This window comes from Pseudochaenichthys georgianus, chromosome 8 (genome assembly GCF_902827115.2).
Source record: "Pseudochaenichthys georgianus chromosome 8, fPseGeo1.2, whole genome shotgun sequence".
Lineage (NCBI taxonomy): Eukaryota > Metazoa > Chordata > Actinopteri > Perciformes > Channichthyidae > Pseudochaenichthys > Pseudochaenichthys georgianus.
In genome coordinates this window covers 17,722,180-17,747,200 of record NC_047510.2, presented here as the reverse complement: position 1 = coordinate 17,747,200, position 25,021 = coordinate 17,722,180, and the positions used below count along the sequence as shown (strand labels likewise).

Sequence of the window (25,021 nt, the reverse complement as noted above, 5' to 3'; positions counted from 1 at the left end):
AAAAATAAGAATAAAATAAAATAAAAGTATTTATATTTTGTTGCATGGTTGAAAATGTTTCGTATCTTGTATTTTGAGGTGATACTGTGACACATAAATAAAAAACAAAACGGTTTTAATTAGGTCAACTAAAATATGCGTCACATCCTGCTACGATCCCGCACGAGCGCCTTTTCTTGGAGGCAAATAACCTGACCCCCGGCTCGATGAGCGAACTATGGATAAATCAAAGAAAAGTACCGGAGGAAAACAGGATTTAATTCTGCGTGGACAGAGTTATCTGCTTTCACAGCAAACGATGCTGGTTTACCGGTCTGTTTGATATGTAGAGAGAAGTTGTCAATGGTGGTGCAGCCTTTACGAGGGAGAGGAAGCCAGCTGACGATCTTCAGTCATAATTCAATGGGGTATGTAATTTATTTCAGAAAACACTTTTTGTTATATTCCATGGAATGCTCTTAACGTCCCGATAGCAATGAATATATTAAATGCTTTGACAATAAATACATACAAAAATTAATCTGTGGAAGCCGTAGCGCTGTAAAAAGCACGACCAATCATCTGCCTCGGCCCGGCTAAAATAACTGGATGGCCTACCTGCCTGTCAGCCTTCCATCTGTGCACAAACCTATCTCGTGCCTCATTGGTCATTGCGCGTTCGTGTGTGTTGGAGGAGGGACTCTGAAGGAAGAGGCATATTTTTTCCGGTTGTGTATTTTCAAATTCTAGCGCACTCGAGCTGGTTTCTCCATTCTTACCTCCCCTACCTTTAACTCTTTTTAGGGTGCAGCTATATGTTTTATTTATTTCAAAGTGGGCCCATTTTAATAATATTTTTTCCTTCAAATGTGCAGAGGACTCCCCAAGTGCTGTGTTTAATTTATTTTAAAGTAGGCCTGTGTATTATTTGTAATTCTCCTTCTTTCTTATTAGAGGTTAACAGTTTTATATCATGTAATAAATAGCCTAATAAATGCAAAAAAACTGTAGTTTTTGTCTGATATAACAATAAAAAACTATGAAATATGTTTTGCGGCTCCAGACAAAAAAATGTTTTGGAAAAAGGAGCAAAATGGCTCTTTTGGTCAAAAAGGTTGCATACGATCATTTCCTGATAACGATGACGCCATAGCCCCGCCTCTCCTGCTCACCCCGCGTCATTGCTGATGTGTTTCGCCAACAACAACAACAACAACAATGGCGGATCACAGGGTTGCGTTCGTGCTCCAGACGCTACTGACCATGATACAGATGTTAGTACAACATCTACAGCTCCTCTACCACAACCATCAGCAACAAGTGGACATGGAGAACTACATGAACTACATGTTGCTAAATCCAACGCGGAGAAAAAACAGAACGGCAACCAGGCAACCATGCTCGGGGGGTCTTATTCGCTGCTTTTGGTGTTTTTTTTGGGCGGAAGTACAGCGCCACTTACAGGCCCGGCATATGTAGCCTACTACAGCGTCTCCAGCGGGTTGTGTGGACGGACACGTTTCCGGTGCCGATTCCGTGTGGACAGAATACTTTTTTGATATCTCCGTGTGGACGGGGCCATAGTCTCTTTGTGGTGAGGCTTAATAATAAGAGTGTCTCTCCTGCTACCCTATAGCTCGCTCCTGTCAACACCTCCTCCAACAGCCCCCAGGCCTATAAACCCCATGCTGAGCAGCACTTCTGCCACCAGGCTGTATAATCTTAATTTCTTGCCTATAGTCTCCCCTAACTGGCCCTCTAACTGGTCCACTGCCTCTGTCCTCATGCGAGGAACAACAAAGAAAATGTCATACTGTACAACCAACACGCAGGAGCATTTTAATTTCAGGCCACTGTTGCTCTGACCTAAACCATTCCACAGTAAAGAGCAGCCAAACAGCTCAGTCTCAGTGAAATGTGAGGGTGTGTTCAGGGATGTAATGGGAAAGGTTAAGGGCACATTTGTTATGCAAATGTCATAAATCTATACTATTCATACGTAAGGACCACAGTCTATGGTAAGGACACACTCTTAAGCTGTATGTTGGGATGCTTAATGCATGACAGGAGGTATTTTGTTCAACTTTCTTATTTGACAGCCATTTCATTTGGGGTTTTCAATATCTGTGCTGCATTTTTCCACTACTACTTTAAAGAATACCTCAATGTTGTTGAATTATGTGCTACGGGTGTAAATATTTAAGTTACAGCAACAGTTTTGCTGTATTGCATTTGGTTTCAGAGGAGAAAACATTGGGGTAAAATTGGTCACCAATAGAAGTCATAGAAATGTCAACCTTACAATGCAGATGCAGGGGGGAGAGAATAAGCTTTGGTGTAAAAGGCAGAATGGTTCCACTTCTTTTTGGTGACTTTTCACTGTCTCGTGCTTGGCAATTATCAATAGAGTTCCACCAATCCCATGCAGCTAATAATGGTCAGATCAGAGTAAATGGTATCACAAGCGGCTTGAGTTCAAATTTGAATTGCATGACCACATCAATTTCCTCCTGAAGAAAAATAATGCGTGCCTTGATCTTCACACAATAATGGAAATGTATACAGTAGGATCAGGACACTTGGAAATGTTTATGACATAACACAAACCCTTAAAATGTGTAAATTCTATAGCTAATTTGGGGCAAAGTAAGGTAGCCTACTTCTGAGAGTCGTTAAACATTTATGGCACACTTGGGTAAACATAGTGAGTTGTGGAATATCTAAGTTGCATCTTGATTACTAAATTACTTATTATTATTATTATTACTTATTTATTAATTATTACTGAATTAATAAATGTTTTATATTCACTCAAAACATTACTAAGATAATCTTCTTCTTTATCAGATGTTAAGAAATTATTTTGAAATAAAGGACTGATATTTGTAAAAAATATTATTACATTTTGATAAAGTCGCTACTCACAGACAACACTCTTCAGCTCTCCGAGTGTATATAGACCCTGATGGCTTTGATGGCTCATATCAACAGCCTAGCATCCCCATACTCTCACAGCAACCCCCACATGACACCCTAGGGGACACCATCTCCACAAGTCCACAAAGCACATGAAGACAGCTGCCTCCACAATGGAGGCTTAGAACATCGCCCACTCAGTCACAATTTCTTCAGCCTACCCAGGAAGGAATGAAAATTCTTGTCTGAAAACGCACGTTGAAGCCCACCTGAACTGGGACCAGCCAGACATTCCCAGTTCCCCCTCACTACACTTCACAGGTCTGTCTGTCATTCCTGATTTCAATTTCAAGAACATTATCTCACAATCATGTTCTTCTTAGTATTCATACATTTTTGCTAAGCCATAATTTTAAGACTTAAAGTCACAGCTTTGAAGTAAAAGCCCCAAGTTGTCTTCATTAAATCGCTCACACGTTAATATGTCTAGCCTATGTTGGAGTAGACATTAGTATATCATCCAGTTATAGTGGCAGCCCTATGAGAGTCCAGTGCCGGGGATTCAAAGATGAGTCAACGGTTGACACTTTGGACAAACATTAAACACACTGTTGTTTATTTATATCCTGTCAAGTTATATTAATGTATTTCGGAACATTAAGGATTTCTACTTAAAAATGTGATAACCTAATCGGACCACAGGTTAATTCATTGAGTTTTTGAGATGTATAAATAAAATGTGGACCTAATGTACACAACAGTTTCACCATGAACACTAATACCATGGGCCAAAAAAGTTGAAATATAATTCATTAAATATTGATTTAAAAAGAAATATCATGAAGTATATTTGCTGAAAGACCGTCTTGAATGGAGGTCAGTTTAGACCTCAATTAATTTACAACAGTTCATCACAGGGACCTGTGAACATTGTTTTCTGTTAATAAAAGAGATACTGCAAAACTTATGAGCTCAGACAGGCGCTAATAGCTGGATAGTGTGATAGAGGGAGAGAGGGAGTGAGAGAGAGGAAGATAAAGTGAAGCTAAGCCGGGCTCCGAGGGCCAGCCAGTGATTAAGGGATGGGAGGGATGAACACCAGCCACTGAGGGACTAGTGTCTATCTGTTTGAGTCCATGTGAAAGCGGGGTTGAGGAAAAAGCTCAGAAACAAGAACCCACTGTCACGGTATCTTAGCAACCGTCTCTGTCTCCCAGGTGACAGGGACTGACATCACTTCCTGTTGGTGAATGTGTGTGCATGTGTGTGAATACACAGTGTCCAAGGGGAAAAAAAGGACCCACAAACCTATAAGTAAATGTGTCATGAACGTTAGTGTGAGGTTGAGCAAAGTTCCCTTGTTTCTCTCCTCGTGCACGGACATCTCGGCTCTGTCTCTTCAGCAGCACCCATCAGTCACCATCAGGTACAAGGATAGAGTTTGTTCATTTGAACTAGTATGGATTGTGTGTGAATGTGAAAGCACCTTTCAAAGGCAGACTGTGGGCATATACTTGGAGTCTGAGCCATGTGCGCATGCGATCAGCCTGATTGTACGTTATGCCAAGAGAAACATGGCCAACTGATGCCATCTGGTAGGACTACTTGGCACGAGGGGACTCTCTATGGTTCCACGACATATTGGAGTAGTTAAAATTAACACTGTGACACTATTTGGCAGAAAAAGATACTGAACTATCTATTACTGTGACTATTTCAGTCTCTCTCTTACCTTAAGGGTCCCAGCAGCATTCCCACAGGGGGGAGGAGGCAGGACTGGCTGAACATCAGGAACAAGGAAACATCCTCATGTGCATCAACAGGAAAGAACTCTTCACAATGATGCCACTTCTTCAAAGAGCTATACTTCATCATTTTATTCTCATGAGACAACTTTATCAAAAATAAGAAAAAAAGTAATATCTCAAAGGAAAAAAAATAACACTTTCATATTGTAATGATAATATTCTAAAAACAACATGTATAGAAAAGCAGAGTTCCAGAAGCATCACATAATTTACTGTTTCAGATGGTTTGGCATCTTTAAGTGAGAAGCATGGAGGATTGGCATGCTGTTGGTTCGACCATTTCCATGAAAAACGTTCATTATCTGCCCCTAATTAAATTCAGCTTTTCAGTCCTGTAAAAGAAAAAACTTAAAACTATTTATGATCCCTTAACTTTGTTGAACATTTGTAGCAATACAAATAACAGAGCGGATGCATGTGTCCAAATTGGAAAATTGGATGCAGAGTTTCAACAAAAATGTCAGTTCCTGACTCCACAATGCTCAATCAGATGAGGTCCATGAGGATTTCATCATCCATTGCACTGGAGACGAGGGGCATCCCGGGCTGGGGGGCCGCGCCTCTCTGACCTCCAGACATCAGCATCTGACCTGCACACAGGTTGGGGTGTAGGGGGGGGAAGAGGAACATATGTTTAAATTAGGGATTCTCTAAACTTTATCAGAAATGATCATTTCTGAAGAGAATACTAAAAGTATTGAAATGGCATCAAGTGGTTTTGAACCTCAAAAAACTAAACTACTAAGACTTGGTCAACTTTAGAATGTTTGGCTATGAACCTCATTACCCTTAAAGAATACATTTTCAGGCCTATATTTTAATCTTAGATTTTCACTTGAGTCCCTTATGTCTGAACTGTTTCCACCTCTGTGGGGGTGCTTGCTGACCTGCCAAGGGCTGCCTCCACTGGCTCTGCATTTGAGCCCCCCCTCCTGGTGTCGGATGGACCAACTGCTGCCCTAAGCCCTGGTGAGACATCATGCCTTGCATGTGAGATACCCCACCCTGCTGCAAGGACACAGAGACAGAAAAGTGACATTAACCTCCAAAAGACGCTAGACTTCCAGGAGAGAAGTTACTGAATGAGACATCCTGTGGCTGCTGTGCACTCTTACTGGCTGCTGTTGGTTGAGGAGGAGGCTGCGGAGCTGCGGGTTGGCTCCTGGGTTTGAGAGGCGGAGGATGGGACCCTGGGCTTGGGCCTGTCCGCCTTGCGCCACCTGGTTGGGTGGAGCACCTCCGACTGACGGCTGTTGGTTGGTTGGTCCGGTTGCTCTCATGGCCATCTGAAGGACATTTCAAAATGTTGTATTCCTCACATGTATTATGAATATGAATAAACCATCATGGGCTGCTGGTTTTGTGCTCTTCACCTCATGCACACTGCAAAGAGTTATGATACATTAAAATATAAAAACATGTGCATGCATGTTATCAATAAAAATGTGTGCTTCCCAGTGCCGTGCATTAATTGGACAGGAGCAGGTAAAGTCAACACATGCTGTCCACACGCCAGATGCCGAGCATTGGGAGTAAAGGGACAGTATTTCTGTTTGTATGTCCAACACCAGGTTCTGATGAGGAAACAGGATGCACACAAGACCTACATTCTGTTTACCATCAGTACAATACATTTTGAAAAGCAGCCTACTGACTGGTCATGTTTATATACCTTTTATCAGCCAAATAAAAACAAGGACAGATAAAGGACATGGATAAATGGGCAATGTGCTGGTACATGTGTTACAGGCTAAGATTAATTATAACTAATAAGTATATAATACTTTAAAACCCTTACCATGTCAATGTATTGCCTATGGAAACCCTACAAAACATGGTGTTTATATGTTGGGGGTCTCACCATGTTGTTCTGCCTCTGCTGCTCCTCCATCATAGAGACCTGACTAACAGGGGGCATGCCCACCACCACAGACTGGACGCAGCACAGATCAGAGCGGAGGAAGGGGTGGTGGAAGTGTGAATAAAAAAGGAGGACAGTAGAGGAAAGGGTTACCAGTAAGGCATGCAGAAATCAGCGGGCACCTGGGCAGTAAAGGTTTCAACAACAGGCAGCGTGAAAAGAAAACTAGTGCGAAACCTGGGCAGACATGCCAGCACAGAATGTGTTCATTTACCTGCTGCTGAACGTTGCCGTGGGAGACTGGAATTGGCCCAGGAGGTCTGTTGAGGAAGTTCTGGTTGGGGGCGACCTGACCAGGCTGCATCGGCCCTGCACCGCCCAACTGCTGCATAGAAATGGAGAGAAAGGTATGCAGGTCGCTCTGGATTAAAGCATTATCTAAATTAAATGTAAATGCATTGTAAGAAAGTGAAACAGCAGCAAGCATAAGAAACATTTCATAACCTTTATTTATCGTCTCAGTTTGCATGCCCTTCATTCTCACAGCCAGTCACCTTTAATCTTATTTTATCTTAAAGTTGTCCAGAACAAATGCATTGTTGTTTCTCTTGTTTGTGTTAAGAGCTTAATGTGACTACACAACTTATTGAGTAGGGGAGAGCAATAAGGTCATTTCACACATTCATAAGCAATAAATAAATACTCATAAGCCGTATACATTACATACTTTACAGCTAGCTGCAAATGTTCTCATACTAGCCGCAGAGAGATCCCTTCTTTAATCAAGTTCAATGTGAGTGATGGGGGACTGCATCCTTGTTTTGTGCTAAATTGAATTCTGTTGTTCAGCAGAAGCTAATATGAGGCGTGAGCTTCCTGAGTTGGACAAATCAAGTGGGTATCTTCTGAGGTCAAAGTCTTTCAGTACAAACGTTGTTGTGAATTCTTGCAGAAATCAGTGTATTGTGTCCAACATCACTTCCACGTAACTCTTTCATGATGGCTTGTCCGGATTAAACCAACCTGTCCTTTATGAAGTGTATAACCAACAACCCTCTGATCTAAACATATATATGTTGGACAGACTCACGTCATAAAGTCTGATATCCGGATATTCTTATCTTGTCATAATCAATCACAATCTGTCTTTTTTCGTCAACATTGTTATGCCATGCAAAGGCTGTTACCGAACGTATTCAACACCCATATTCATGTTGTTCACGAGTGAGCAGATGGAAGTAAAAACAAACAAAGTTTGGATACGATGATGCACCATGGAAACTAATCTTTAAACACCACCTGCTGAGGTGTTTGGAGTTCTCATTTTAAACAAACTCAATCTGGATGAATAAAGTGGTTCGGACAGTCGAGAGGGGGATCATGTCAGATAAAGTATCCAGTCAGAGAGAACTCTGAAGAGAAAGACAGGAAGCAACCTGTTACAGCGCCATGTTCTGCCTACACAGCGGCAAGGTAGGTTCTGATCACTCAGAAACATAACGGCGTTAACTGAAGATACAGCAATTTGACACCCAATGTACCTAAAGGGGATGGTTACTGTAACCGGAAAAGATACTAAAGCTGTCAGATAAATGCAGAGGATAAAAAAAGTACCATACGTTTTTCTGGAAGCTAGTTGAGTAAAAGTAAAAAGGTAACAAAGAGAAAATACTCTATTAAAGTCAATGTTCCTCGGATTTGTACTTCAGTACGGTACTTAAATGCTCAACATGTGAAACCGACTCAGTGCTCCGGGTTTGTGTTGCTGCGGTGGCTTTTGTTAGCACGCTGAGGGAGGGACTAGAGGGATGAGCACAAATTATTAACTACAGACTCAGAAATGTATTGGAGAGATATCTTCATCTTGCATAATCAGATTTACCCTGAGTGTGCTCATGTACAGTGTGTTTTTCAACCAATGATAGTGCAACACATACATGTAGGTATTTTGAGGGGACATGCAGAACAGCTGCGGTTTTTTCTCCCGTCTAGGATTTATTTTCTGTCTTTAACCCACAAACCTGTCAGATCCCGGAATAGGGCTCGCATCCCTTTCCAGAGAGAAATAAGGAATGTTTTCTTGTGTAAACAGAACAAACAACAATCTGGTTTCCAAAGAATGCAACTCCAGGGCTTTGCAGAGAAAAACCTTAACTACTGGTCCAAATTGAAATTTTAATTACGTTAAGATTGCTGTAGCGCTTCCCTATTAGCAATGCAGCACTGGATAAGTTACTCAACAGCCAGAGAGAGAAAAACCTTCATTACAATTTCATGTCTTCTGCTTTTCTCTAAATGCACCGATGCTCACATGCACCGATTCACACACACACACACACACCCCACACCACACACACCACCACACAAACACCACACACACACACACACACACACACACACACACACACACACACACACACACACACACACACACACACACACACACACACACACACACACACACACACACACACACACACACACACACACACACACACACACACACACACACACACACACACACACACACACCGCGCTAAAGACATAAAATTAGTAGGGTGAGTAAACAAGCGCTATCACTGCTGATGAGAGCAGGCCGCAAAGAGAAATTTAATTTAACTCATGTAAACCAGATAACAAGATTCATTTAGAAATGGAGACATGCTGAGTCCCTGCGACTGGATGCGGCATTGTTTCAGAGCGATGCAGCATCCCTCCTCCACGGATGCAATAAGTTGGAATGGAGCCCTGTGATGGAAAAGCCCGCTAATCCAAAAGACACATTTTAAATCACCCTGTCTGCAGGGATGAGGATGAGCAGAGAGGGCAAGTGACATGTCTATGTAACGTGGACAAGGCAGCAGCGTTTGTAACCTGTAAGGAACTCAGTGACGAGAATTGGTCTACCTTTAGAGGGAGGTGGAAAAGAGGGACCCTTCCTCTAGATTTTCCTTCCCTGAAAGATTGGCAGACACTTCTGCCTCTCCATTCCTTCTCCTACAGTGAGTCTCATGACATGTTAAGATCTCAACACCCTAAACAAAAAAATTATAATATCTGTCCGAGTTGAGCTTAGTTTTAAAGGTCCCACGTCATGCTTTTCTGGTTATTACCCGTCCCCTTGTGTGTTATGTAGCTTCTTCTGCATGTAAACGGTCTGCAGAGTCACAAAGCCTCAAAGTACACCCTGTAGCGAGTAAAACTCTAACACAGAAAAGACCTGTCTGTGCTGCCCCAGAACGCCTTGTTGGAGATTTTTATTTTTCCATTTTTTTCTTCCGGGAAAGGTTGACGTCACTCTAGACCAGTGGTTCTCAAACTTTTTCTGTCATTCCCCGCTTTGAACAGGTGGGCCTTTTCAAGCCCCACCTGTTCCTCGCCACTCCAATAAAATGGTAGGCCAAGCTTTAAATGGTCAAATGTATCGTTCTATAACAGGGGTCTCCAACCTTTTTTAGGATGAGAGCTACTTTCAAAAAATCAAACAAGTCGTGAGCTACTTTTACTCCTCTTTTTCAGTTTTTTTGCAGTGTATATATTTAGCACATTTTAACATTATTATATGCTTACCTTTAACCTTTGTGTGCTGTTTGGGTCTGTGGGACCCGTTTCAGTGAAAAGAAAATGTATGATTTTTTTTAAATGTTGAAGTTAAATGCATCAATCTGGTGCATCCATGAATTTATGGATACATCTCTCAATACTCTATGAAAGGGAGCTGTATACTTTTCAATAATCCAAACATCTTTAGAATATGATCACAACCAATAACAAATCATTTAAACTTGTGTATTCTTATCATGTTACCTAGTTAGCATTCTTTCTTTTTATTTATGCATATTTTACTAATCACTCCCCTTTTAAACTGTTTACTGTCCTATAGTACACATTGGAATGATTTCTTACTTTATTTTGTACAACTAGGCTATATTAAATAGATAAAGGTGTGTTCTCTCTCTCTCTCTCTCTCTCTCTCTCTCAGAGGCTGTGTGCTCCTCCGTGGCGATGATGGCTTGCGTTAAAAGATAATAAACATAGGCCTATTTGTAAAATGGGGGGACACAAACGGGATTTCGAAAAGTATCACGGTTAAACTCCTTATGAAGTGGTGAGGTGCCGCTCCACATTGCTTTTCTTCCCGACTGCAACGCTGTTGTGTCTGTGTGTGAGAGCGTTTCACATGTGTGCACGAGATATTTTTACATATGTCTGCCAATGACTTTGGTTTCAGTTGGGTGTGTGTGAGCAGGCTCGGGTTGGCCATAAGGAGATTCGGGACTTTTCCCGTTGGGCCGCTGCCGTTGGTGGACCGCTGGCTCTAGGTGGGCCGTGGACTTTCACAGCGCCGCTGCGCCGGAACCGCATCCGCCGCCGCAAACAACCGCCGTTGCGAGGCTCTGGCAGGTCCGGTGCAGCGGTGCTGTGAAAGTCCACCGCCGTTGCGAATCTCCAGCTGTAATAGTCCACTACCGCCCACGAGGACTCAGGTTCGATTCCAGCCTGAGGTCCAAAACATTTTATTTTTTTAAATAAAAAATAATAATCTCCCGTTCATCGCGTCCATTCGCGACCCACCAAACACATCTCTGCGCCCCACCAGTGGGGCGCGCCCCACACTTTGAGAAACGCTGCTCTAGACCAAATGCACCAATTGGTCCAAATGTCCGTGGTCTCGCAGACCCCACGCAGCAACCAGGAAACGACACCAGTAATCCTGCTCACACTGTCCACTCCTCGAGCCTCAAAGGGCGGAGCAGCGAGCCCCGCAACGTCCCGCCAACACGGCACCCAGACCCCACGCAGCATTCTCATCTGTTTGTCATTACTGGTGTTATTTTCTGGTTGCTAACAAACGCCATGGTAACACATAATCACTGATGTTCCGCTGTAACGGTGGTGGACTCATCAGAACAGAGTGGGCGAGCTGACCAATCAGAGCACAGTGGGCTCACAGGGGGGGGGGGCAGGAACTCCAACAAGCCGTGTAGGACAGAGAGTGAATACACATACTATACAGAGAAGCTGTATGAGAAACCAATGTGAGTTTGGAACATTGAACAATATAAATCTATTCCAGTAGACCTCAACAATGGAATTATTATCAGTAGAAATGGCCATGACATGGGACCTTTAAACCAAATCTTACAACCTTATACATTATCAAAAGATGACGGTGAAACTACAGTGCAGATTCAGTTTTTAGGAATGTTTTAACCCACACGTTAACATTAATGTACTTTTGGACTGACCGGAAGCTGTATCCAGTTATCTTTTTACATCCATGGCATAAACACTAAAGACACTGCCCTATGTATCAAGAAGAGCTTAAATGTTGTGAAGATCTATGCATGTTAACACAGTATATTTACAAAAGGCAATAACCTAACACAGTACACCATATACAGTGTTACAGAGACAATTTAGTTAAGAATGCAATCAATTCAACATAAAGACCGCAGATTAATTGCACCTATATTTCCCTCGGAGTGATAATGAGGTGGGAGTGAAACGGTCATCTAATGTTGCAGTAGGAATTTGGCTAATGCTAGCCCCATTAGCCTCCACCAGCAGAGTGAGAGACGTGAGTGGCTGCTGTGAAAGATACTGGGCAAGCTAAATGAAATGTCAATAACAATGCACCTTAATGCTGTAAACAATGCACCTCAATTCCCTGGTGCTGCTCAATAATGCCTTCTCATTATCACCTCCTTTTGGTCTCCCCACTCCACACTGAAAGCTTCCTCTCTTTCGGCTCGTATCACTACTCACCGCTCTGTGCTGCTGGACCTGCTTGTGGTTGGTGATGACTTGCCGGATGCCATTGACGAAGCCGCTCTGGTCGTTGGGAATGAGGCCCATGAATATTCTCTTTTTGGACGAGTAGAGCAGCATCAGCACCCTCACTTCACAGGGAGAAGTGGTGTGGGGGAAGTGGACGCACCCCGCCTGTAGGGAGGGTGGTAGGACAGACTAAAACCTTGACACTTGACTACTTTGTATATAGACTTTTTGCACTACTTTTTATATTTTATTATATATGTTGCATATATTATTGAGCTCCTTTACCCAATCAAACATATCGGTTTCATGAATTAAATGCAAAAGATTTCAATCCTTCATAAGGATCAGGCAACAAGGCAGAGCTCAGCTGAATACTATGAATGCCTCTGCTATGTGTCAATGGTACTAACTGGGTTACAATGCACCACACTGAACAAATCATTGTGCTAGCCTTCTGGAAGAAATTCAAAACTGAACAATAAATATTTGTGTCTGATGGGAGAGTATGTTTAAAATCATAACATCTGGCGCAAAAGTGAATGATGTATGGCCTGGGTCCCCCTCTAGAGTCCTGCACCTAGCACTGCATCACAGCTTCATGTTCAGAGCAACTACTGGACAGAGGTGGGAGCTGCACTCAGTTCCCACTCATGGAAGATGTATTGAAAAATACTGAATGATGGATAAGATTTGGGACAGGGAGAGAACAAGTATTCTCAACAAATGTAGTTTTGGACAACTTACAAAGCCGTTGGCCATAATGCGGTACAGGCCTTTCAGCGACTCCATGTCTTTGTTGGTGAAGAGAAACTGAACCATTCGAGAGTTTCTGAACAGGTGACCTAAGGTTGTCTACAGAAAGAGAGTAATTAGGAATGCAACATTCATAAACAAAACTGAAGTGATGTGTACTAAACAAAGGCTAAAAGGTGTTCTCACCAGGAGTTGTTGTGGAATCAGCTGCATGATGAGTTTCTGTGGCCACTGCTCTGTGTTTCTGTTAAGAGGCAGAATGGCATCCGTTAACTCTGTGCACAAAGCAAACCACCCTTTACTAGAGATACAGTCCTAAATGTTTGATTGGCTACTCACAGATTTTCCCCTTGGTTAACGTGCACCTGACATGGCAGAGAACGCGTCAGCTTGGTGGTTGAGTCCATCGAAGCGGCTTTAGGCTTCTGCAGGAAAGGGGTGGTGAGACGACACAAAAAGAGAAGAAAAAGTTAGTCAGTTAGCCTGAAGAAAATAAATATATCTTATAACACATTAAAGTCCAGAATTATTAGGGGACTGGATGGTGCATTACAATCTAACAGTTCTTGAGAAAGCCTACGCCAAAGTGCTGGACTCCAAATGACTGTCCAACCTCAGATTCAGACGTTATCGTGGCCAACAACTTTTCTTTTTCAAAACTAATTAAACGGATATTGGAAAGTTCTTTTTTCTCTCCATGAAATGTTTTTATTTGGCCAAAAGCTTATAACTGCATAGGCCCTAAGGCGGTCTGAGGATGCCTCCAAACTGTCTCCTTCTGGAGGTGCTCTGGGAGTGAGCAGCTGCTGAAGACACCAGGGAAGACCCAGGAGGCGGGGGGGGGGGGGGGGGGGGGACATGTGGGCTGCACTGCTAGAATACATCTTCCAGCTGGCCTCGGAGCGGGCGGAGGATAGTGCTGAGGAGGGGGACATGTGGGCTGCACTGCTCACCCTTCTGTCACTGTGACCGCAATCAGGACAAGCAATTAAACAAAATGGATGAATGGATGGATGTTAAAGACCTGCAGATAATCTGTGCTTAGTAAAGTGTCAAGAATGAAAGAAAAAATAACTACTTTATAAGCACATCAATGCTGCAATCCCACAGGGGGAAAACAGCCAGCCACTTCATCTTCAGGACATCAATGCAGGATCAATGATTAATCCATCACACATGAGTCAGGCCTACTGTAGTCCCTGTTGATAACGTATTGTGCCTGGCCTTCTCCGCGGACAAATGGCTTATATATCTTCAGGGATTGCTAAATCGAGAAATGAAAAGGAGCCTGAGATGTGGATACTAACAAAACAATTGTATTAATCTACTTTAAATGAGTGACTGATGAAACAAACCTTTTTGTAAGGTTAACCTATCATTTAGACAATGAAAGCTTTTAGGAATGAATAGATTGAAATGCAGCCAAACAGGATGAGCGATATTGATAGCAAAGTACTGAATGCAATCTGCAGCCAATTGTACTGGCATTCCCCTGAGAGAGTTTTTAAACAACAACCAAAAATGAGTGATTGTGGCAATTAATATTTCTCAACATTACAGATCACTCCATAGGAGAATCACGTCCAGAGCAGCTCTAATAGAGGTAGATAAAAACAGATTAAGGTAATGCTTCATACTGCACTTTGCAACTGTTCATGCTCACAGGCAAGATCAAGAGTTTCCTGAGCCTCTACTCTTATTCCTGTCCATTTAACTGACTTCGATAATTTTGACAAACAGAAGAGGGAGGATGAGACTATAGTCGATACAGGCGATTGATCCGAGTCGCTCTACAAACACAAACACTTGATGGTCTGAAGGGGTTCGCATAAAAGCCATTACCATCCTTTTCCCTGGCTCAGCACATCAACTACAAACTAAATTGATTGACCTTGAGCAAAGGCAATAGTAATTGGACAGTAAAATAATGGGCAATTAATCGTACGGTTCAATTATCAATGACAGGAGGTTATTAAAGCTCACAACAGTGATAGTTCCTAGACAGTGGTGATTTGTCGGCAGGACAGCCGCTCCCCAATCCAGCTCGAACAGCTTATAGCTGGGCTATAAGGTCAGCTGAGTTATCGAAAACATCAGTATTTGGTGAAACATGCTCGTTCTCTCTTGTTAGATTTAGATGAGTAATTCACATCGTCACCATGTGGTTACCAGGCCAGAGAAGACTAAGAAGGTAATATGTCTGCGCTAAGAAACCCCTGCAGACGCTTCCCCAGATAGTGCGCAGGAAGACCAAATGTTTATTGAAAATGACCCAAAGAATGATTCTAAATACATTGCAGGGAGTGATGAGAACAACTTTTAAAGGTTGCTAATATATTGAGCTTAATCCTCGGCGCACAAAGCATTCAGGAATCACAGCGTTTTCTTGGTATTACCTCTTGCCACTCCAGAACACCGGTCCATGCTACAATCTTATTGGCCACACTTTGCTGCTGTCCGATTGGGTTTGCGTTGCCTTGAGGTACAGAAACACCAGGCTGTCGAGATACAAAGAAGGATTGAAATTGTTGATTGAAAGTATAACAACAACAACAAAAACACATTTTCAAAAAGTGAATAATGGCTGTTCTGGTGATTAAACTGGAACGTTATTAGATTAGGCAATTTAGTTTCAAACAACATACAATTCAAAATGATATCAGTAAGTACTACTAGAAAGAAGAATGACTCAATGAGTTAGGAAAACAGAGGAACAACACTGAATGTACCCAGAATGGTTTTCTAGGGAGAATGAAACATCTTCAGGGTTTGATATGAACTAACATTTCAAATGCATTCTGATACCAGACTTCAGACGGTGCGTTGTTCTGAGCTCGGGGCTGCTGACGACACAGCATCACAAACTAAAGACTTGGTTGTATGATGTCTTTATTGAGCAGGGACATTTACATGTAGAAATATTAATATTATTTATATGTTTACAAGAGAGAAAGGATACCAAATAAAATCTTCAGCTGGCTGCAGCAGGAACTTAATAGCCCGTAATCTAGGGCTTGGCTTAATTTATTTTATGATGCTAAACATTAAGTGTATTAAAAAAACCTGAATTAGTTATTATTTGTTCATCTTGATTATCATGACCTACCATGTTGGGCTGTGCAGAAGGCACGATGGGCTGGTTGACGGGGGGCTGCAGCTGGGGCGGGGCCTGTGGCTGCTGGGGCTGTCCTGGGGGGGGGACAGGCTGCTGCTGATTGGGAGGAACTTGTTGCTGTGGCATCATGGGCAGTGTTGATGTGGTGACGGTTGCAATGCTGGGCACATTGAGCTTCACCCCAGCCACTGATGGGAGGGTTGGCTGTTGGGCGAACGGAGGACCTTGATTGACCATCCCTGGGACTGGAGGGGGAAAGTAAGAACAGATATATCACATGTAGAGCATGAACAGCTTGAAAAAGGAACATTCTAACCCTTGCACTGATTTCGGATGGCTTCTAATCTTTACATATCTAAAGAGCCCGTTATTATTATTACTATTACTACACTCTGCTATATAACATGTGCAATATTAATAATAATGTGCAATAATAACGTGCAATTAAGTATCCGCCACCACGTTTTCTGCACTATTCAATACTCAATGTACAATTATTTTACAGTTTTTTTACATTAATTATTTTACCTTCTATGTTTCTTGTAGTTATTCAATTAGCTCTCTGCACTGTTAGTTCACAGTTTTATTATCATGCTGCTGTGTTTATTGTATCTTTGTATCTCTGGAACAACAATTTCCTAAGTCCTATCTTATCTTATTATGGGTCCCTCCATTTGAGAATAAGTAGTAGATAACACAAATGTAATTTTAAAAAAAGTACAGTAATACAATCTTTAGAAAGTTTTCCAGAAAGAGTTACAGTAATCTGTACTGTAGAAACCTACACATACAATATGCAGACAAAGAACCGCCACTAAAAAGAGTCTACCGGTAACTCACAGCGACTTTTCTGATTGTTGGCTGCCTCCACGGCCATCTGTGCCGCCACCTGAGCAGCAGTCATGGGGGTCGGATTCTGTCAGCAAGCAGATTAAAAAAAGACAATGCTTGGTAAAAACGTTTTAGGGAAAAGAACATTAACACCACTGTTTGAAATTAAGCCAAAACCAGAAGACAGAAATTAGTCTTCAGGGAGCATAGCGCTGTGCGGCTGCTTGCCCGTTACCTGATAAGGGTGGGTCGGGTTAATGGGTGGAGGCGGCTGAGAAGCCCCTCCAAGAGGCTGACTGGGAGCCAATGGCTGAGGAGGGAGGACAGGTTTGAGCGGCCCAGGGCCTCCACCTGAGGAAACTGGAGAGAGGGATGGATTTTTACAATGAGATGGAATTATATGAATGCTTCAATGTAGGAGTAATATAAGGCTTCACTGAGAGTGAAGGATAAGACATATTTACCAAGGATTTCACACCTACTCACAGAAAGTTGTAGGAGTAACATTTAGAAAAAGCTTTTATGAATGCTGAAGCTACCGTCAACTAAAGAATGGCTTAGCATGACCAATCAAATCGTCTTACAGTGGAATTTTATTAAATAACACACGGATATAGGACACAAGTATCTTACAGCCATATCTATAGTGATGTAATTTTACCTTTTCTTTGTAATTTAGTTATTCTTCAATATTTGCGATATTAGCTGCTAGATTTCCAAGTTTCTGCTAGTCGCTAAGATCATCTTATGTTAAATGCTTGGCAAGTCAATTATTTTATCAGGGGTGAGATCAGTAAAAAATGAGAAGTGTGAAAGCTGTAGCTGTAGGGTTTTGTCCCTGTGTTTTCAACCATATAATTCAGTGTGCGAAAAAGTACACGTCCCACCGTCCGGGACGTGTTATTTACAATATCGTAGATCTTTCAATTGACTTGTCCGGCGGACAAGTGACGTTTTTCGCCCCGATTTATTGACAAATTATTGATACATTCAGTTTACAAAAGGCAGAACTCATTCGCAAATTGTCCGTGTCCGCCATTGTTCGTTTAGAAATGTTAGTTTCGGTTCTGCTTGTCGATTCCTAAGGAAATGCATCTCGCCGCTTTCTGTACAGTTAGACGGGGGCGGGGCGGGAAGTGTAGCACCGTGGCAGGGTTGGGAAGCAAAACTCGGTTCCGAGTAGGAACAAATAACAATTGTCCGGTACCGGGATTAATAAGAGTTGTGAGGACAGGAGGCCGAGCCCCGCGGACTGCAGCTCTCTCTCTATGCTCCGTATCAGCTGATCGCTGCATGGTGCAGCTCAGCGTCTCTCTCTCTCTCTTTCTACACACAGCGGATCTGCTGCCCGTTAACAGCCTCATCTTTGTCAAACGTTCTTATGTTCTCTCTCTAACACGTAATGAAGGTTATTAAGCGTTTTAGCTCCTGTGTTGTTAATATTGACCACCATTTCCTTTATGAAGTGAAGCAGCCTCCCTGTCTGTGTCCTCGCGCTGTCCTCACATCCCCGGACCCCCAGGCTCGGAGGAGCACAGGGATGTCAGTATTGTTTATGAAGCAGGGTATAGAAAGTACATTATTGAAATGCTATTTATACTATTTATTAACTTTTACAAACAGTGAGTAGCTGGGCAGCTGCAGCATGTGTATTGCAGGACATGTGTAAGCGTGCAAGTGTCTTTGAGTTGTAGAAAAGCGCTAGGCCTATAGGCTATAAATATAATAATAATAATAACTTTATTTGTATAGCACCTTTCATACAGGGGATTGCAGTTCAAAGTGCTTTACATCAGTAAAAAATAAGACATAACATCTGTGTAAAACAAGCAGCAAGAGCAAAGCATAAAGTGGGATAAAATAATTAAAAATAAAAACATGGGGAATAAAACAGAGAAATAGTGCAATGTCAATCACAGAGAATAGTGCAGTATAATAGTGTAAAATCAGTCAAATGCTTTGGTAAAGATAGGTTTTAAGCTGCCTTTTAAAAATGCCTAATGTATTGGCTTCCCTAATATTGTTGGGTAACATGTTCCACAGTTTTGGGGCGTAGTTTACAAAGGCTGCATCACCGATCTTCTTTTATGACTCTTTCTGGTGACCTCTAATAGACCTGCATCTGATGATCGCAGTGTTCTGGCAGGTGTGTAGTTCATTAGAGAGTCAGCAATGTAGCTGGGTCCTTGTCCATTTTTAGAGCCTTGTATATGAGGAGAAGTACCTTAAAATCAATTCTAAAAGTTACAGGAAGCCAGTGTAGAGTAGCTAAGACAGGACTAACGTGTTCCCTCCTTTTGGTATTAGTCAGTAGTCTAGCTGCAGAGTTTTGAATGAGCTGGAGTCTTTGTACATTCTCAAACTGCACCACTTAGAACTAACTAAACAATGCAGAGATTATTTTTATATAATTGTATTCAATAACCGTAAGAAATTCAACAGTATGAAGTGATTTGTAAATAGGAATACAGATTTGACTTAATGTTTTCATAAATATATTTTTCTCCCAGTTTGTCATGGGACTGATTTACCCTCTCAAAGAACCGGAATCGAGAACCGAAAATAACCAGAATCGAAAAGCAGAACCGGAATCGTTAAAATCCAAACGATACCCAACCCTATGTGTGATGCAGTAAAATGTTACCGCTCACTTACATTAGCGGTGTTGTAAAAACTGTGGGAAAATGTAAAAAATACGATGAGGAAGAAGATTCCAGTGGCCCCAATTTTTGTCAATTCTGGACAAGTGAAAAATGTATTCGGACAAGTAAATTGCCAAACTCACTTGTCCACGGACAAGTACTCTCTAAAAACTTTTTCTCACACTGTAATGGTGTTGGTTTTGTCTTTGTTTTGTTTGTCTACCCTCCCTCCCAAATGTAAAGTGTCTTTGGGTTCAGAAAAGCGCTATACAAAATTAATTTATTATTATTATTATTATTATTGTTAATGGGAATTAAGTGCTTTACTTGTGAATCACAAAAAACTCTGCTTATTCAAATGCACAGATTAAAATTGGAGGGTCAAAAGAACATTACATCAACCATACAACACTATTGTTCAACATATCCTCACAATGGAATTATTTTTCATTCAGAACAAACAACAGGTTTCTCACCAGGAAGGGAGATGCCTCTGACTAAGACCATGTGGAAGGGGTCCTGACTGTAGTCTGGATGGGGGTCACCAGCGCCTCCTACTGGAGAAGCCCGCTCAAACAGAGACCGGAGAGCAGGCAGTTTCCGTGGAGCCACAACAGAGAAGTGGATTCCTCTCTGAGAAATATAAAAATCACACAATTTTGTTTAGCTATGTTTATCAAATGTAAACATCACTGATATAACCCTATCCATAAAAATCTAAAATAATAAAACAATAACGTTTGATATAAGTCCCTTTTTGAGACAGTGTAAGTGTAGCCTTTTACATGTTCATAATTTAACTGTAATGTGTATTTTCTAAGTCTAATGATAATTATTTGTTCTTTTATTTAGAAGTCCAAGCTCACGTCTCGTTATGCTGTTCTCGTGTGAGTTAGAGCGAGAACGAGACCAAAAACTGAGAGTAAGATGCACAGACACTTTTACAGCTCCGTTAGTTTAAGTTTATTCTTATAAAGTTGTAAGGACTGAAGAATACTTCCCTCTGTTTTCAGAGCATGCAGCCAACGAGGTTGTTGTTGTGTTTGTATTTATTTTACGTTTATGACTTTGTTAAACTCATATCACATGCTGTGTATGTTATTGTGTGTGTAACACGATACTAAGTTTGTCATTTATACTGTTTGTTTATGTGTAGTTTTCACAGTGGATTCGAAGAGGAATACACCCGTTATGAGAAAGCCACTTGTGTCTGCCTGTGCTTCGAGGGAATTACAGACAGTTTAGGTGGTAACTCACATCTCTGATGATTTTGACCAAGTTATCTGCCGTGCAGCCGGTGTAGCTGACACTCTCCACAGCAGGAAGCAGGTATGGAGGAGAGTTACACAGCAGAACACACACCTTGTGGGTTTGACCTCTGGCAAAAAAGAAAAAGAGAAAGCAAAAAGAGTTAGCATTTGTAGTGGGAGTAAATCCCATAGAGAGTCACTCTCTAGAGCAGGGGTGTCAAACTCAAATACACAGTGGGACAAAATTAAAAAAATCGGTACTAGTCGAGGGCCGGACTGGTTCAATGTTTATTGCAAAACTTATTGAAATGAACTTGTTGCACATATTAAACCTGGGACTAACAAAGCTTAAATTATTGCCTATAGAAACAACATTAAATAATCAGTTGCATTCATTTCTTATGGCTCGATCTGCAGAGTAATTTCTTATTATCCACAGGCCAACAACAGCTTCAAAAAAACAATTTCCCTCAAAGAAAAAAACAAACAAGCTCTGCTGTCGCAAGAAAAAAAGTGCAGAAGGAAACATCCATGTAAATGCATGTAATGCTAGTTCAAGCCAGATACTTGGCATCTCATCTTGGGTGCAAGTTCATCAATGTTTGGGGTCAGGCTCTGAGCTGAGGAAACCCTCAGGATTGAGTGAAGGTGTGCGTGCAATATACCGGAGGGCCAGATCTAATAGTAATTAAAAATTATCCTGCGGGCCGAAATTAAATCTACCAAGGGCCTGATTTGGCCCCGGGCCTTGAGTTGGACACATGTGCTCTAGAGGGCATCAGATGATTTACAGGTGATTTTGGGAGGCTTTATTACTCGCTTTTGGTTGTTGCCATTAAAGAATATCAATATGTATTGAACAGGGAGACCTTTCAATTAACTGTCTCACTGAGCCAGGACTTTAGTATTATCAAGTAAAACACAATACAATTGTCCTTTAAGAAGTCTTTAACCTTGATCGCTCCCACAGATGTCTTTACTTCATAATGACTACCTTCCAAACTGTAATACACTAAGACTTAAATAATTTTAAAGGAGCAATCGTTTAGTAATGATCCTTCCATTAGTGGGAAATGATTCTACTTTAAAAATGTGTAAACTGTTCAAAGGAATTAGAGAGCAGTGTGAAAAAAGGCTGCTTTACATTTGCTCCCTCATCTTCTTAAAGTCATCAAACAGCTGCAAGGCCACCGAGAGTCCCTCTGCTATCAGACTGCAGCTTTCTGCTCCACCTCCCATGAACCTGTGTGGACAAACAGCATCATATTTACGATTAGGAAGATAATGCTGTCACATTTATCTCTGTGACGATAAACAATGTCAACTTTTGATATCAAGTAAACACGTTAAAGTTACTGGATGCTGTCGATCCATGAGACAAACTCAAAGGCAGAGCTGGTTGGTGCGTGACACTGCACGTATGACTCTGGAGCGCAGTCTACTGTGTTGAACACCACAAGACCGTACTGTGTCCCTCCATACTACAAGGACAACAGAAAAACAAGCAATGCAATTAACAAGTATTTTGTCTCACAAGGGTTGCCAATGAACCCATTTTCAATGTATCATAAAAAGAGGCAAACACTCACATCTCCACCAAAATCTGTTTCTGCTGGGGGCCCTCCATTGAAATATCTATAGGGAATAAAATAAAGCATTTAGACATGACAACCTGAATAATAAAGGAATCAGTTAGCAAATCTTCGCAATCTTACTCAATAGCTGGAAGTATATAATTTTTCCGTAGAGATTCAAAGTAAGGTCCGAGGTTCGCCGTCCCTTCTATAACAAACACCACATCAGCCACCTGATTGGTCCCAGGCTTTGTGGATGGCTCCATGAGACCATGGATCTGGGCAAGAGGAGGAGGCAGATTCAACATTTACAATGAAAGAAGAAAAAGGTATCATTTATATTCTAAGTTCAGGTTGTCTCAAAAATGAGACCGCAGTGAGATAAGCAGCACGACTCAACAAGCATTCGATATTCATTACTATTAATTGAATGGGAAATCTGGAACTAAATAAGGAAGGACTATTCTCTGGAAGGGAGAGAGGAAAACAATTGTTTTGTTCATTTTAGAACTTAATTATATAACAAAATTCTTATCAATTCCATCCACTCTTAATCTGACAATATTCACTTGTTACTCTTCACTGCAGTGCAAAAATGAGAACGAACCATTTATACGGTTGTGTTTGTCCTCAAAAGTGTGCTTCCCTGGGCCATAAGCATTTTTAACTCCAATGTACAATATGATGACTTTAAAATCTTCTGGCTCTAATTGAATAATTACAATTGTTTTATAGTGCAATAATTGCAATCATACGAGTGCAAAGATAACATATATTACATTTTTAATAGCGCATTAAGCACATGTACATAACAAAGACCTGGAGTTAGTCTGCAGAGCAAAACTGGATGCATTCAGAAATACAAATCTTTACAGTTTTGAAAGAGAATTTGAACTTCACGCAACAATCACAGATTCATACAGTATGTTATCATTCAACCTCAACTGCAAACTTTAATTATTTTACGAGTTTAACAACATTTGGTAGCTAAAGATCCACGTTTAACTCAACGACGATCAATACATGATACATGGTCAATACAGGTTCAACTAAGATTATTAATAACATGATCATGACAGCTGGTAATTCTCAATAGTTTAACATAATACATGAGGTTACTGTGTATGATAATATAGATTAAACTGAAGCATCGACACTCTATAATTCCATCACACAAACATACCAGTAGAAAATTAAATTGTAAGAATCTAAGAAGTGTATGCTGCTTTAATAACAGAGCTCTGAATGCTTGTCTGCTGAAGTTGTTTTTATTTTGGAGTTGTTTTCTGTTCCTTTTAACTTAGCAGGTGTCGAGCTCATTGTTTGGTTGTATTCGGTACAATATCAATAAATACTTTTTAAAAAGGGTAAAGTTTTATCAACCTATGATATTTTTTACGATTAAATTATGTTTGTTAACTCAAGTTCTGTTGAACCCCAAAAAAGAAAGGCAGCTGAAGTAACAGCACCAGGGCTAAGCTAGCCTTGCTAACATGTTAATATTAGTCTAACCTTACTCACAGCATAGGAAATTAGGAATCATCGTTTATTTATATTATAGGCCTTTTTCAGTGTAAACGAAAGCAACATCACTTTGCACAGCGAAACTGGACAGAGCTTCATTCTCAGAGTTAGCTGTGTAACATTAGGTACGTCAGTGAGCGATATAAGCACAATGGTTAAAATAACCTTAACTAGCCAGCGATGTATCTATACATGCATGTGGTGTAGAAGCGGACTGACCTGGTGTTGTACTGAAACCAGTCGAATCGCAGTTTTGCTTAGCTAAACACACATATATCGTTTGATAAGTTTGAATTAGCTCTCACATCACGGCATGCTAACATTTAACCCATTTGTTGTATTTTTGACGGAAGTGACAAAGAAAGCACCCGCCCACAAAATGCGACGTCACGAAGTCTTGCTCGTCCTTTTTTTTAGACGGTCCGTGGCGGAGTGCTGCCTCCTACAGTTCAAAATATTAAAAAACAGTTTACATATTTTATGTGTAAATGCAGCATCCATGGATGTAGACAGACCATCAGCATTCGTCCTTTTTTTCTTGATCATGTCGCAAGTACGGTAAGTTTGTATAGCATCTTTCCATACCAAGGTGCTTTACATGAGATATATAAATGAAGAAAGTTGAATTGAATGAAAAAGGGCATAAACAAGGGCACAGTAAAGCCAAAATAAATACAATAAATAATAACCATAATATTTTAGGGTCTAGAACAAAAAAAGAATATACAATTAAAGATGTCAATGTGGAAATTGAGAAACTAATTATTCTATTAATCTAGATAGAACATCATTGGCATTCAAAGTAGTTACAGTGCAGTGTAAGACATGAATGAATCAACTCAAAAAACTGAGTTGACTGTGAAGGGCAAAGAAATAAGAGCTCATATAGGATTACCTGATGTTTGGGAGGTTTAGTGCTGTAAAAAAACAAATTGTAAATATGTTTTGACACCCAATACGTCAGTGCTAAGAACTTAGAAATGGTGT

The 25,021-nt window shown here is 41.1% G+C and overlaps 1 protein-coding gene across 4 annotated transcripts; it reads right to left on the bottom strand.

The window, feature by feature from the left end:
- Window positions 1–4,757: 4,757 nt before the first annotated feature.
- Window positions 4,758–24,379, bottom strand: med25 (mediator complex subunit 25). Of its 4 annotated transcripts, none has more exons than XM_034089890.2 (20): window positions 24,254–24,379; window positions 22,652–22,788; window positions 22,526–22,571; window positions 22,293–22,417; window positions 22,081–22,179; window positions 20,944–21,064; window positions 20,163–20,319; window positions 17,280–17,404; window positions 17,054–17,129; window positions 16,205–16,458; window positions 15,495–15,596; window positions 13,438–13,523; window positions 13,285–13,342; window positions 13,090–13,197; window positions 12,334–12,510; window positions 6,839–6,949; window positions 6,565–6,636; window positions 5,819–5,989; window positions 5,591–5,711; window positions 4,758–5,293 (listed from the first exon to the last, which is right to left on the bottom strand). In XM_034089890.2, the coding sequence occupies exons 2-20, from the start codon at window positions 22,774–22,776 to the stop codon at window positions 5,190–5,192; spliced, it is 2,238 nt and encodes a 745-aa protein (XP_033945781.1). In that variant the 5' UTR covers window positions 22,777–22,788; window positions 24,254–24,379; the 3' UTR covers window positions 4,758–5,189. The 4 variants fall into 4 exon arrangements, with proteins under 4 accessions (XP_033945781.1, XP_033945782.1, XP_033945783.1 ...); XM_034089891.2 differs by having other exon boundaries at window positions 6,839–6,946; XM_034089892.2 differs by having other exon boundaries at window positions 13,438–13,520.
- Between the last annotated feature and the right edge of the window lie 642 nt (window positions 24,380–25,021).